We start from the raw sequence: 14,572 nt of genomic DNA on the forward strand, positions 1-14,572 counted from the left end.
TGGGTGAACAAGGCCTGGATAAAGGTTAATAGGTAGATGGTACGGTCTGTAACCTGATACGGGCAGATAATGGCAAGAAACTTGGTGCTTGCAGACCAGGGTATTCCTTTCTAGAAGGATGAGGAAAACTACCTTAATAAGGTGGACTCAGTTTTCAGGGATTTTAAAGGGGGTCTTTGAATTTTTCAAAAACAGCAAAACCAGGTAGATTAAATAAAGGGAAAAATATAAATGGTATGTGGTGGTGGTTGTTTCTGATCTTCTGATCTCTGGGTCTTAGTTGTTGCCTGAATCAGGATCGCTAGTCTGACATCAGCTTTACAGCTGCAGTATTTGAAGACAAAAAAAATATTCCTATGCATAAATATATGAACATTGTATCTGCTCAATTTGTAGCTGGATATTCTTTATAAAAACAATTATGTGAACATTAGTCTGGACTTTGAATAATGCGTTTATTTATTTATTCATTTATTTGAATTTTTTACAAAGAATCTAGACTTCAAGCCTACATGGCATGTCTGGTTGGGTTCCTTTTCTAAACAACCACCATGATATCTTCTAAAGGCTTCCGCTTTAAATCTGGTACAGTGGCATCCTTGTTTGGGTAGCCAACAGGTAGAAGCATGAGGAGTTTTTCATTTACAGGGCGTTCAAGTAGTACCCTGAGTCGAGGACCACAGTTTAAAGGAGTAGTAGTTACAGTCACTAAACCTGCATACTGAAACAAAGAAGATAACAATAATTATGAAAGAAATTATAATCTATGCAATTAGAATTAGAGGTGTTTACCCGTACAGTGTGGAGCACTGCTGAAGAAAATGCAATTGGAAATGTAATAACCATTTTATGAACAAAGATTTCCAAGCCTAGAATAACTTATTCTGGTCAAACATCTAAAGTAGCTTTACACTACCAACACATGTACAGGGAATGCCTCTAATTAGGAACATACAAGGATTTCGTAAAGCCTAATCTGTGAGATTGTAGTAAAAGAATAACTAAAAATAAGAAAATAAATAGCTAGATAACTATACAAAGATATAGATACAGATGTTCTGTAATTGTGTAATAATATATGACACAGGAATGCAGTAGACTGATTGTGATATACTGTATTTCCAACCTCTTTTCCAGCAGAAACATTCATTTTGAACTTTTAATGACTGATTCAGTCAGATCATACCTGTGAATAAATTCCTAATGCTGTAATACATAGACAATCCCCTCTATTAGTTCTTATAGTTGTTCCAGATGTGTCCAATAACTTTACACTTTCCAACTGCTCATTACTCTAAGAAAAGAAAATGCCACCGGCACTCCAGAAATTATAACTGTGGAACATAACCAACCAACTATAATCTAAATTCTAATGGGGCATTACACCTTACCTTGCAGTTCATGTTCTGCAAATGTTCTTGGACTAGGGCAGACACATAAAGACACGCCATCACTCAAGCTGGGGTCACAGTACACCAGGACTAAGGGGTGCTTACAGAGGCGTAAATAGAACCTGCAGGGCCCTGGTTCAAGAAACCATGAAGCCCCCCTCTCAAAAAAACAGTGATGGGAGTGCTGGTGGTGGGAGGATGGGATCAGTTGCAGTGGTGGTGGTGGTGAGGGGGGTGGGAGGCAGGATCAGTGGCAGTGGTGGTGAGGGGATGGGATCAAACCACTGAGGGTGTTGGGGGGATGGGACCAGTGGCAGCAGTGGTGGTTGTGGGGGAGGAATGGGATCAGTGGCAGTGGTGGTGGTGGGAGGATGGGATCAGTAGCAGCAGTGCTGGTGGTGGGGTGGTGGTGATGGCATTAGTCCACTGATGGTGGTGAGGGGGGGGAATGGGATCAGTGGCAGCACTGATGGTGGTGGGGGTATGGGATTAGTGGCAGAGGTGATTGGGGAGATGGGATAGGGATGAGATAAGTGGCATTGGTGATATTGGGGGGGAAGGGATCAGTCAGAGGCAGTGGTGGGGGGGAGGGGGATGGGATCAGTCAGATGCAGCAGGGGGGAATCAATCAGATGCAGTGCTTTGGGACCTGGGAGGGATGGGATCAGTCAGAGGTGGTGGTGGGGGGGGCCCGGGGGGGATCAGTCAGAGGCTGTGATGGGGGCCCTGGGGGGGATGGGATCAGTGAGAGGTGGTAGTGGGAACCTGGGGGGGAATGGGATCAGTCAGAGGCAGTGGTGGGGGCCCTGGGGGGATGGGATCAGTCAGAGATGGTGTTGGGAACCCTGGGGGGGATAAGATCAGCTAGAGGCAGTTTGTGGGGCCCTGGGGGTGGAATCATTCAGAGGCAGTGGTGGGGGCCCTGGGGGGGATGGGAGCAGTCAGAGGCAGTGGTGGGGGCCCTGGGGGGATGGGATCAGTCAGAGATGGTGTTGGGAACCCTGGGGGGGATAAGATCAGCTAGAGGCAGTTTGTGGGGCCCTGGGGGTGGGGGTGGAATCATTCAGAGGCGATAGTGGGGGCCCTGGGGGGTATGGGATCAGTCAGAGGCAGCGGGGTTGATGAGATCAGTGGCACTGGCACTCACATGTTCTCAGTGTATCTGTCTGTCTCTGGACTCTGGCTCCCTTCACGTGCCTTCAGTGATGCCTCTCTCTCTCAGGTCTCCAAGCACAGTGGAAAGCTCCTCCCCTTCCTGCCTACTGGCCATCAGCTGGTTTGCTCACTCGCCCCAATATCATCCACCTTTATTTATTTATTATAGGTACTTATATAGCACTGTCAATTAACACAGTACTTTACATATATATTTTTGTACATTCACACCTGTCCCTAACCCTCAAGGAGTGTACAGTCTAAGGTCCCTAACTCACATACATACATACCGTATTTTCCGGCGTATAAGACGACTGGGCGTATAAGACGACCCCCCTACTTTTCCTGCTAAAATGTAGTGTTTGGGCTATACTCGCCGTATAAGACTACCCCTCTTCCAATGCACACCAGTGGGAGGAATAGTGCCCCATCATTGATGTCAGTGGGAGGAATAGTGCCCCATCATTGGTATCAGTGGGAGGAATAGTGCCCCATCATTGGTATCAGTGGGAGGAATAATGCCCCATCATTGGTATCAGTGGCAGGAATGGTGCCCCATCATTGGCATCAGTGGGAGGAATAGTGCCCCATCATTGGTATCAGTGGGGGGAATAGGTGCCCCATCATTGGTATCAGTGGCAGGAATAGTGCCCCATCATTGGTGTCAGTGGGAGGAATGGTGTCCCATCATTGGTGTCAGTGAGGGGTGGAATAGTGCCCCATCATTGGTGTCAGTGGGGGGAGGAATAGTGCCCCATCGTTGGTGTCAGTGGGGGGGGGAATAGTGCCCCATCGTTGGTGTCAGTGGGGGGGAGGAATAGTGCCCCATCGTTGGTGTCAGTGGGAGGAATAGTGCCCCATCGTTGGTATCATTGGGAGGAATAGTGCCCCATCATTGGTATCAGTGACACCAATGATGGGGCACTATTCCTCCCACTGAGACTTGCTGACCCTGTTCTCGTATGGTGCTGCTGCAGCCAGCATATGTGGTTGCAGCAGCACCTCTACACAGAGCACTTACCTGCTGCTCCGGCACTCAATTTTCGCGGGGTCGCTCGGCTCCGCCCCCTCGCCGGTGATTGGCCGCCTGTGTGCCTTTCCTGAGCTACAGTTCTGGCGGCCAATCACCGGTGAGGAGGCGGAGCCGCGCAGCCGCACGAACATCCAGTGGCCGAACTGAAGGAGACGCCGCGCTTCCTGGACCGGATCGTCGTGGGACTGGATCCAGGTAAGAGACGTCAGCCCCTGCAAACCCCTGTACTTAATGCCGCAGCCCCCCTAACATGTGTACCGGCGTATAAGACGACCCCCGACTTTTGAGAAGATTTTCAAGGGTCAAAAAGTCGTCTTATACGCCGGCAAATACGGTACATACAGTCAGGTCCATAAATATTGGGACATGGACACAATTCTAACATTTTTGGCTCTATACATCACCACAATGGATTTGAAATGAAACAAACAAGATGTGCTTTAACTGCAGACTGTCAGCTTTAATTTGAGGGTATTTACATCCAAATCAGGTGAACGGTGTAGGAATTACAACAGTTTGCATATGTGCCTCCCACTTGTTAAGGGACCAAAAGTAATGGGACAATAGGCTTCTCAGCTGTTCTATGGCCAGGTGTGTGTTATTCCCTCATTATCCCAATTACAATGAGCAGATAAAAGGTCCAGAGTTCATTTCAAGCGTGCTATTTGTATTTGGAATCTGTTGCTGTCAACTCTCAAGATGAGATCCAAAGAGCTGTCACTATCAGTGAAGCAAGCCATAATTAGGCTGAAAAAACAAAACAAACCCATCAGAGAGATAGCAAAAACATTAGGCGTGGCCAACACAACTGTTTGGAACATTTTTAAAAAGAAGGAACGCGCCGGTGAGCTCAGCAACACCAAAAGACCCGGAAGACCACGGAAAACAACTGTGGTGGATGACCGAAGAATTCTCTCCCTGGTGAAGAAAACACCCTTCACAACAGTTGGCCAGATCAAGAACACTCTCCAGGAGGTAGGTGTATGTGTGTCAAAGTCAACAATCAAGAGAAGACTTCACCAGAGTGAATACAGAGGGTTCACCACAAGATGGAAACCATTGGTGAGCCTCAAAAACAAGAAGGCCAGATTAGAGTTTGCCAAACGACATCTAAAAAAGCCTTTACAGTTCTGGAACAACATCCTATGGACAGATGAGACCAAGATCAACTTGTACCAGAGTGATGGGAAGAGAAGAGTATGGAGAAGGAAAGGAACTGCTCATGATCCTAAGTATACCACCTCATCAGTGAAGCATGGTGGTGGTAGTGTCATGGCGTGGGCATGTACGGCTGCCAATGGAACTGGTTCTCTTGTATTTATTGATGATGTGACTGCTGACAAAAGCAGCAGGATGAATTGTGAAGTGTTTCGGGCAATATTATCTGCTCATATTCAGCCAAATGCTTCAGAACTCATTGGACGCCGCTTCACAGTGCAGATGGACAATGACCCAAAGCATACTGCAAAAGCAACCAAAGAGTTTTTTAAGGGAAAGAAGTGGAATGTTATGCAATGGCCAAGTCCATCACCTGACCTGAATCCGATTGAGCATGCATTTCACTTGCTGAAGACAAAACTGAAGGGAAAATGCCCCAAGAACAAGCAGGAACTGACGACAGTTGCAGTAGAGGCCTGGCAGAGCATCACCAGGGATGCAACCCAGCATCTGGTGATGTCTACGTGTTCCAGACTTCAGGCTGTAATTGACTGCAAAGGATTTGCAACCAAGTATTAAAAAGTGAAAGTTTGATTTATGATTATTATTCTGTCCCATTACTTTTGGTGAATTAACAAGTGGGAGGCACATATGCAAACTGTTGTAATTCCTACACCGTTCACCTGATTTGGATGTAAATACCCTCAAATTAAAGCTGACAGTCTGCAGTTAAAGCACATCTTGTTTGTTTCATTTCAAATCCATTGTGGTGGTGTATAGAGCCAAAAATGTTAGAATTGTGTCGATGTCCCAATATTTATGGACCTGACTGTATATTAGGGCCACTTTACCTATCAGCATGTCTTTGGAGCGTGGAAGGCAAACAGAATACCTGGAGGAAACCCTCACATACACAGCATGCAAACTCCATTCAGGCAGTGCTGTGGTTGGGATTCAGACCAATGATCCTAGTGCTTCTAGGCAAGAGTGCTAACCACTTAGCCACTGTGCTACCTTTATGCAGGATACTTTCTGCAGGAGAGCCTAGTTTCATGCAAATGGATTCCACATCTTTGAGCTATACCCCTGTCTGTCAATGGCTCCCTACCCCACTGTCCTCACTAGCGCTGTCCTCACTAAAAATAAAAGACAAAAAATCTGCACAAATGGTTAAAAGAGTCAGCTAGCTAAAGGATTGATTTATAATAATATTCAAATAGCAGAATCAATGTACATTTCTAATAAAAGTGCAAAATACTAACTGCGCAGTACATTTCAAACTTATGTCCAAAAAGTTCAACCAGAAAAGAATTACACAACAGATATTAACAAAGTGCTCAATCTTTAAAAGTGCAACAAATGTCCTTCAAACTGCAATTTTTCACCACAGTGTTCTGAGCCCAAAATATTTTCAGCTCAATCCGCAAGGCAAATCTTCTGATATATTTCACAACACCACCAAATGAGGGCAATGCAATCACCAGACTGCTAACTTTGCAGCTCCAAAACAGGTCAACAGGTGTATCTCATAGTTCTCCTACACTCCTCCTCTGTGAATAGAACCAGGTCCAGGATGATTTTTCCCTTTCAGCTGCCAAGAGGACACTTCCACACCTAAGAATGCTGTTGTCAGGGAGCGAGGAGCCAGACACACAAGGAGGTGCAATTAAAGGTAGGTTTATTATACCAAAACAAGACAGAGTCTATGCAAGTCCAACAGCAACAGCGGGTGACTTGGTAGAACAGTAGCCAGGAAGGATGGTCGCCAGAGCCAGGGTCAGAAGCCAGGAAATATGATCGCCAGAGCTGGGGTCAGAAGCCAGGAAGGATGGTCACCAGAGCCGGGGTCAGAAGCCAGGAAGGATGGTCACCAGAGCAGGGGTCAGAAGCCAGGAAATATGATCGCCAGAGCTGGGGTCAGAAGCCAGGAAATATGATCGCCAGAGCTGGGGTCAGAAGCCAGGAAGGATGGTCACCAGAGCAGGGGTCAGAAGCCAGGAAGGATGGTCACCAGAGCCGGGGTCAGAAGCCAGGAAGGAGTCTTGCCAAAGCCGAGTCGGTATCCAGGAGCGCAATGAGAAACTGAACAGGAGCTTGCTGCTGTGCAACAGACAGGACACGAATGCAATGGACAGCTACAAACAGCAGACTTATATGTGATAAGCCGCCACCTCCTGGGGGAGGGGCCGCAGAGGGCTGAAAGCATAAAGGATCCCGCAATGCTTTGCAGACACCTAAGATGGATGCCAGCACATGGAGCAGCACAAGCCCTGAGGAAAGGTAGGACCTTGACAGCTGTGCTGTCTTTCTCAACCAAACGAACATTCCATAAAACAGCAAACAGCATAAGAACAGAATGAATAAAACTCACATGCAGAGCCGCTGCCTAAGTCCTAGGTCAGTTCATAGGCTCCACCAAAAGCGTTTCGTCCAAAAGGATGTAGTCAGGGGCTAATGCACTGGGCAGACTTCATGTTTAAAACAATACACACTTCTCCTCCCTGGGCAGAATAAAAAATTAATAAATGTGCTGCCAAATTCCTTTAGTGTCAGCTGGCTAATGAAAACCGTCCCGCCTGTCTGCTATCATGCTCTGTGCACATCTTTAATGCACATATTACCCACTAAAAGAGTTCTTCGACATTTTAATTTCCTAATTATGAAATGAGCACACTTTTGCTAACTTTTTAATATGTTTGGGATTACCAGATAATCATTTTCATCTTCTTGACATGCTTATTTGTAGAGGGCCATAGCTATTTCATATGTTCACCACAACCTGTAATACTACAATGTTAAAGTGATTGTAAAGTCTTATTTTTTTAAATAACAAACATGGTGTACTTAACTACTCTGTGCATAGGAATTCAATAAAGCAGCCTGAATCTGGGGTCCCTTGCAGGCGGTTCTGATTCCTCTTCTCGATGGGCTCTCTTAGGAAGCCACCTCCTATGGGGGCCACCTTTGGACTTGATCCCAAGCTGCCCTGCCTGTGGCCATAGACACAGGCAGCACAGCTTGGCCCTGCCCCCAGCTTCGTGGCCTCCCATAGGAAGCCACTTCCTATGGGTCCCACCTGCGGACTTGATTCCGAGCCACCCTACCTGTGGCAGGACGGCTTAGCCCCACTCCCAGCTCCCTTGTCACAGCCAATGGCTCCCACTGCTTCAGCACAGCATGTGAAAAAAGAGACGCTAGAGACGGGTACATCGCTGGATTTAGTGAGGATTCAGATAAGTGTGTGGGGGGGGGGGGGGTGGAGGCAATACTGGTAGTGGTACACCTTAATCCAGAGAATGGTAAAAAAAAACCTTAAAAAAGGTAAAAAATGTCCACTTTACCTTAAATTTCATTGTGTAATATACTGTACCTGAATGGCTGCCAGAAGTATTCCACAAGCAATTGACACGCTAATCTCATTGTAATAATGAGTCTTCTTTCTGTCACTAGAAAGTATTCCATATATTTGTTTAAAGATCAAGATTAAATAAGGAGCTGTGTCTAGATATTCTTTTATCCAGTTTGTTCTAAAATAGAAAAAAAATGAATACAGCAAAATATATATACATTAGGTTGTATGTATAATCCATTAGAGTAAACCTGTTATAAGGACAAAATATTCCAAACCCACACTGTGCTAGATATCTTCTGATAATTATATTTGCCTTTAGCTGCATTCCTTCATCACTCTGGGCCTCAATCCTGGACCTTTTTGGTATGGAAGAAAAGCTCAACTGACAATGCAACACCTGGTGTTGAACCACTTGTCTACTGGGCACTTCTATCCCCTTCCTGCCCAGGCAAATTTTCAGCTTTCAGCGCTGTCGCACTTTGAATGACAATTGCGCGGTCATACAACATTGCACCCATATGACATTTTTATCATTTTTTTCACACAAATAGAGGTTTCTTTTGGTGGTATTTAATCACCACTGGGTCTTTTATTTTTTGTGCTATAGGCAAAAAAATAGCAAAAAATGTGAAAAAAAAGTTTTCCTTTGTTTCTATTATTAAATTTTGCAAACAAGTCATTTTTCTCCTTCACTGATGTGCGTTGATGAGGCTGCATTGATAGGCAGCACTGATAGGGAGCACTGATGGGCACTGTTGAGGTGGCATGGATAGGCAGCACTGATGGGCACTGATAGAAGGCATTGATAGGCAGCACTGATGAGCTGGCACTGATGATGTTGCACTGATAGGCAGCACTGATGGGCAGAACTGATGGGCGGCACTGCTGGGTGGCACTGCTGGGCAGCACTGATGAGTGGAATTGCAGGGCACAGGTGGGTTTCACTGATGGGTACAGGTGGGCAGCACTGATGGGTACAGGTGGGCGGCACTGATGGGCACAGGTGGATGGCACAGGTGGGCAGCACTGCTGGGCACTGATCATCAAGGCACTGATCATCAGTGCCGATCCCTTCGCTGACAATTGCCGGTTCTTGGCAGTACTTTCTTCACGCTGTGGCAGCGTGAGGAAAGTGCAGCCGATAACCGGCAACTGTATTTACCCGGTGATCTGCTGTGTCAGGTGATCATGTGGTAAAAGGTCGCCATGATTGGCCATTTATCATATGACGTGATCAGCTGTGTCCGTAGGACACAGCGATCACTGGCGGCGCCGGGTGTGTGCCGCTGGGGGCGCGTTCTGAAATGACGTCCATGGACGTCGTCCCAGAACCATACAACCGCGCTGTAGCCGTCCTTCGGCTATAGCGCGGTTGGGAACTGGTTAAGCAGACAATCATTAAGTCTAGGTTCACACCTATGTGTTTTCCGTTGCGTTTTGCATTTTGCAGAAACACACAGCAGTCCATTTAACATTATTTCCTATGGGACATGTTCACATCTCCGTGCTTTCACCGTGCATTTTTTTGGAACGGATCAGGGACTTTTTTAAATGCAAAACATTGTGTTTTTGGTTCTTTAGACTTCAATGGAGACGCTGCAGAAAAGCATGTAGTGCGTTTGTGATGTGTTTTGATGCATTTTAATCTGCCCGGCAACAAGTTGGAAAAAGAATGCAAAACGCATGTGCAAAAATGCTAAACGTACCGGAAAAAACACTGAAGAAATGGCTCAAATACAAACTGCACAGGTGAGAACTTAACCTCTGTGTTGTCAAATAGTGGTTTATTTACTAAAGACAAATGAGCAGTTCACTTTGCAAGGGAAGTTGCACTTTACAGGGAGTTTTGCCCCAGAGCTTACTGATTATGGGGGAAATTTCACTTTGCAAAGAATACTCCACATGCAAAAAAAACAAAACAAAACAGTATTTTTTCTTGCATATGATTGGATAATGGAAGTGAACAGCCTTTTTGCCTTTAGTAAATCAACCCCATAGAATCCACCGGTGTGTCCTAGAGTGTGTTAGTTCTCATAGTTGTGGGTATTATCAACTGACGGCATTGCAGAGGAAGCAGCAGGGATGGGATTGACAGGAAAGAGGAGCAAAAGGGTAAGTATAAGCACCAGAGTATAACTTGCACAAAGTTGCAAGAGGTTTACTTTAAGTGCATATTCAATGTTAAAGTGGAAGAGGAGCCCAACACTACTCTGCTCTAGGTAACACAAAAATCAGACGCCCCCCCCCCCCCCCGCGGAGAGAGCCTGACACCAACCATCACCCCCTCCCTCCCACCCAAGAAAGTCTTCCACTGCCACCACCCTGCATGCATCAGCCACCCACCCCCCCAGCGAGATAGAGAGAGACACTCACCTTCACAGCTCCAGACATCCCCTGGAATCAGGCTCTGCATAACCGTCAAGCAGCCCACAGCCTCTCTCGGATCCCACCTGGTTCCCATGCTACGTGTGTCCCTTCTTCCAGAGAGTGGTGCTGCCCCCCTGAAAAAAGCTGCCTTAGGCAAATGCCTTGTTTGCCTTGTGGTAAATACACCCCTGCACTTACCTCTTTTTAAACCACTCTGGGACATTCATGTTATCCTGCAGCTCTGGCTCCCCTGTATGGGCTACTGCAGGGGAGAAGGGGGAGTGCCAACAAAGGTTGGGCTATTGTTCACAGCTGTTGTCGAGCACCCCTTTATACAGAGGAGATGGACCTACAGGATTACATGACCACACCAGATTTAAAAAAGGTAAGTACACACATAATATTCACACAGGGTACTGTTTTATTTTATTTTTCAAGAATAGCTAGTGAGTTCGGCTTTTCTTCCACTTTAACTATAATGTTAAATACACAGACAAATTAGCAAATAAATAAATCTTAAGTAATTTAAAGGCTTAGGTTCACTGTTAATGATAGGTGAGGGAGGAAGTTATATTGTTGTACATTTTGATTAATTTAAATATAGAAAAAGTAATGGGAACATTTAGTTGTTGGCAGAACATAATTATTAGAGATGAGCGAAGAAATGAAAAATTCGATTCGACTGATTCGGCGAATTCGTGGACAATATTCGATTCGAGTCGAATAAATTCGCTGTGAATTTAACTTAAAAAAGGGTGTTTCTAGGCTTCAGAGAGACTTAATATTAGTGCAGAACACTGTACCTTTAATTTAAATGCCCTTGGAGTCTGCTGGGGAAGAGAAATAATACTGTCTGTCAGTATGACATGCAGATGAGTGCCGTCGATCTTAGAATCACTGCACACTTCACTCCTTTGGCCAGTCACGGGGCCAAAACCAGTGTTTGGAGCCACAGTGTGGCGGTGGAGGCAGCAGCAATGGGAGGCCATACAGCAACCTATGACAAAATGGAAACCAGCAGGAGCGTGAGGAGACCTGAAAGTGGCACATGGCAGAGTGGGAGCAATGGGAGGCGGTACAGGGACCCAGGTCACACTGTGGGCCCAGCAGCAGCGTGACCAGGCGGTACGGGGGCCCATGGCCGATATGGGGCTTGGTGGCACCTATGGAAGGCCTGTAATCTGCCAGCAACCTATGACAAAATGGACAACCGCAGGAGTGTGAGGAGATTTCAAAGTGGCACATGGCAGAGTGGAAGCAATGGGAGGCCGTACAGGGACCCAGGTCACACTGTGGGCTCAGCAGCAGCGTGACCAGGAGGTACGGGGGCCCATGGTCGATATGGGGCCTGGCGGCACCTATGGAAGGCCGCTAATCTGCCAGCAACCTATGACAAAATGGACAACCGCAGGAGTGTGAGGAGATTTCAAAGAGGTACATGGCAGAGTGGAAGCAATGGGAGGCCGTACAGGGACCCAGGTCACACTGTGGGACCAGCATCAGCGTGAACAGGCGGTACGGGGTCCATGGCCGATTTGACCTCATTCATCCCATAGTCCTGCCGACTCACGAATAGCGTGGCCTCCTCAAAGGGCCTGAGCAAGCGCAGGTGTCACACATGAGCTGACAATGGCTGACATCTAAGTTACACAGGGAGTACCTTTATCCGCTTTTAACATCAGGAAATCTGTGATGGCCTTTAGCTGTTCGTAAAGGCGGTCTAACATATGTAGGGTTGAATTACACCTTGTTGCAACGTCACAGCATGAGGAGTCGGTACGGGGGCCCATGGCAGATTACATGTCTGGCAGCAGCAATGGGAGGCCCGTAATCTGCCAGCACCCTATGTCAAAAAATTTAACACACCAGCAGTGTGAAGAGACCTGAAAGTGGCACATGGCAGCAGAGTGTGGCGATGGAGACAGCAGCAATGGGAGGCCGTACAGGGACCCATGAGAGACTCTGGACTTGGCAGCAGCATGAGGAGGCGGTATATAGGGGCCCATGGCAGATTAGGGGCCTGGCAGCAGCTATGTGAGGCCCGTAATCTGCCTGCACCCTATGTCAAAAAATTAAACACACCAGCAGTGTGAAGAGACCTGAAAGTGGCACATGGCAGCAGAGTGTGGCGATGGAGACAGCAACAATGGGAGGCCGTACAGGGACCCATGAGAGACTCTGGACTTGGCAGCAGCATGAGGAGGCGGTATATAGGGGCCCATGGCAGATTAGGGGCCTGGCAGCAGCTATGTGAGGCCCGTAATCTGCCTGCACCCTATGTCAAAAAATTAAACACACCAGCAGTGTGAAGAGACCTGAAAGTGGCACATGGCAGCAGAGTGTGGCGATGGAGACAGCAGCAATGGGAGGCCGTACAGGGACCCATGAGAGACTCTAGACTTGGCAGCAGCATGAGGAGGCGGTATATAGGGGCCCATGGCAGATTAGGGGCCTGGCAGCAGCTATGTGAGGCCCGTAATCTGCCTGCACCCTATGTCAAAAAATTAAACACACCAGCAGTGTGAAGAGACCTGAAAGTGGCACATGGCAGCAGAGTGTGGCGATAGAGACAGCAGCAATGGGAGGCCGTACAGGGACCCATGAGAGACTCTAGACTTGGCAGCAGCATGAGGAGGCGGTATATAGGGGCCCATGGCAGATTAGGGGCCTGGCAGCAGCTATGTGAGGCCCGTAATCTGCCTGCACCCTATGTCAAAAAATTAAACACACCAGCAGTGTGAAGAGACCTGAAAGTGGCACATGGCAGCAGAGTGTGGCGATGGAGACAGCAGCAATGGGAGGCCGTACAGGGACCCATGAGAGACTCTGGACTTGGCAGCAGCATGAGGAGGCGGTATATAGGGGCCCATGGCAGATTAGGGGCCTGGCAGCAGCTATGTGAGGCCCGTAATCTGCCTGCACCCTATGTCAAAAAATTAAACACACCAGCAGTGTGAAGAGACCTGAAAGTGGCACATGGCAGAGTGTGGCGATGGAGACAGCAGCAATGGGAGGCCGTACAGGGACCCATGACAGACTCTAGACTTGGCAGCAGCATGAGGAGGCGGTTTATAGGGGCCCATGGCAGATTAGGGGCCTGGCAGCAGCTATGTGAGGCCCGTAATCTGCCTGCACCCTATGTCAAAAAATTTAACACACCAGCAGTGTGAAGAGACCTGAAAGTGGCACATGGCAGCAGAGTGTGGCGATGGAGACAGCAGCAATGGGAGGCCGTACAGGGACCCATGAGAGACTCTGGACTTGGCAGCAGCATGAGGAGGCGGTATATAGGGGCCCATGGCAGATTAGGGGCCTGGCAGCAGCTATGTGAGGCCCGTTATCTTGCAGCACCCTATGTCAAAAAATTAAACACACCAGCAGTGTGAAGAGACCTGAAAGTGGCACATGGCAGCAGAGTGTGGCGATGGAGACAGCAGCAATGGGAGGCCGTACAGGGACCCATGAGAGACTCTAGACTTGGCAGCAGCATGAGGAGGCGGTTTATAGGGGCCCATGGCAGATTAGGGGCCTGGCAGCAGCTATGTGAGGCCCGTAATCTGCCTGCACCCTATGTCAAAAAATTTAACACACCAGCAGTGTGAAGAGACCTGAAAGTGGCACATGGCAGCAGAGTGTGGCGATGGAGACAGCAGCAATGGGAGGCCGTACAGGGACCCATGAGAGACTCTGGACTTGGCAGCAGCATGAGGAGGCGGTATATAGGGGCCCATGGCAGATTAGGGGCCTGGCAGCAGCTATGTGAGGCCCGTAATCTGCCTGCACCCTATGTCAAAAAATTAAACACACCAGCAGTGTGAAGAGACCTGAAAGTGGCACATGGCAGCAGAGTGTGGCGATGGAGACAGCAACAATGGGAGGCCGTACAGGGACCCATGAGAGACTCTGGACTTGGCAGCAGCATGAGGAGGCGGTATATAGGGGCCCATGGCAGATTAGGGGCCTGGCAGCAGCTATGTGAGGCCCGTAATCTGCCTGCACCCTATGTCAAAAAATTAAACACACCAGCAGTGTGAAGAGACCTGAAAGTGGCACATGGCAGAGTGTGGCGATGGAGACAGCAGCAATGGGAGGCCGTACAGGGACCCATGACAGACT

The 14,572-nt window shown here is 47.9% G+C and overlaps 1 protein-coding gene across 1 annotated transcript in view; it reads right to left on the reverse strand.

Annotated features, from left to right (window-relative positions):
- Positions 1–436: 436 nt before the first annotated feature.
- IYD (iodotyrosine deiodinase) overlaps positions 437–14,572 on the reverse strand; it is a 44,226-nt gene continuing 30,090 nt past the window's right edge. Inside the window, exons 4-5 of the mRNA XM_089694241.1 lie at positions 8,108–8,264; positions 437–721 (exon numbers count right to left, since the gene is read on the reverse strand). Of these exons, the coding sequence (XP_089550367.1) occupies positions 539–721; positions 8,108–8,264 (340 nt within the window). The 3' untranslated portion in view covers positions 437–538. The remainder of the gene's footprint in view (positions 722–8,107; positions 8,265–14,572) is intronic.

Source organism: Staurois parvus, unplaced genomic scaffold, assembly GCF_062004578.1.
Source record: "Staurois parvus isolate SC_StPar_1 unplaced genomic scaffold, SC_StPar_1.0 ptg000657l, whole genome shotgun sequence".
Classification (NCBI taxonomy): Eukaryota; Metazoa; Chordata; class Amphibia; order Anura; family Ranidae; genus Staurois; species Staurois parvus.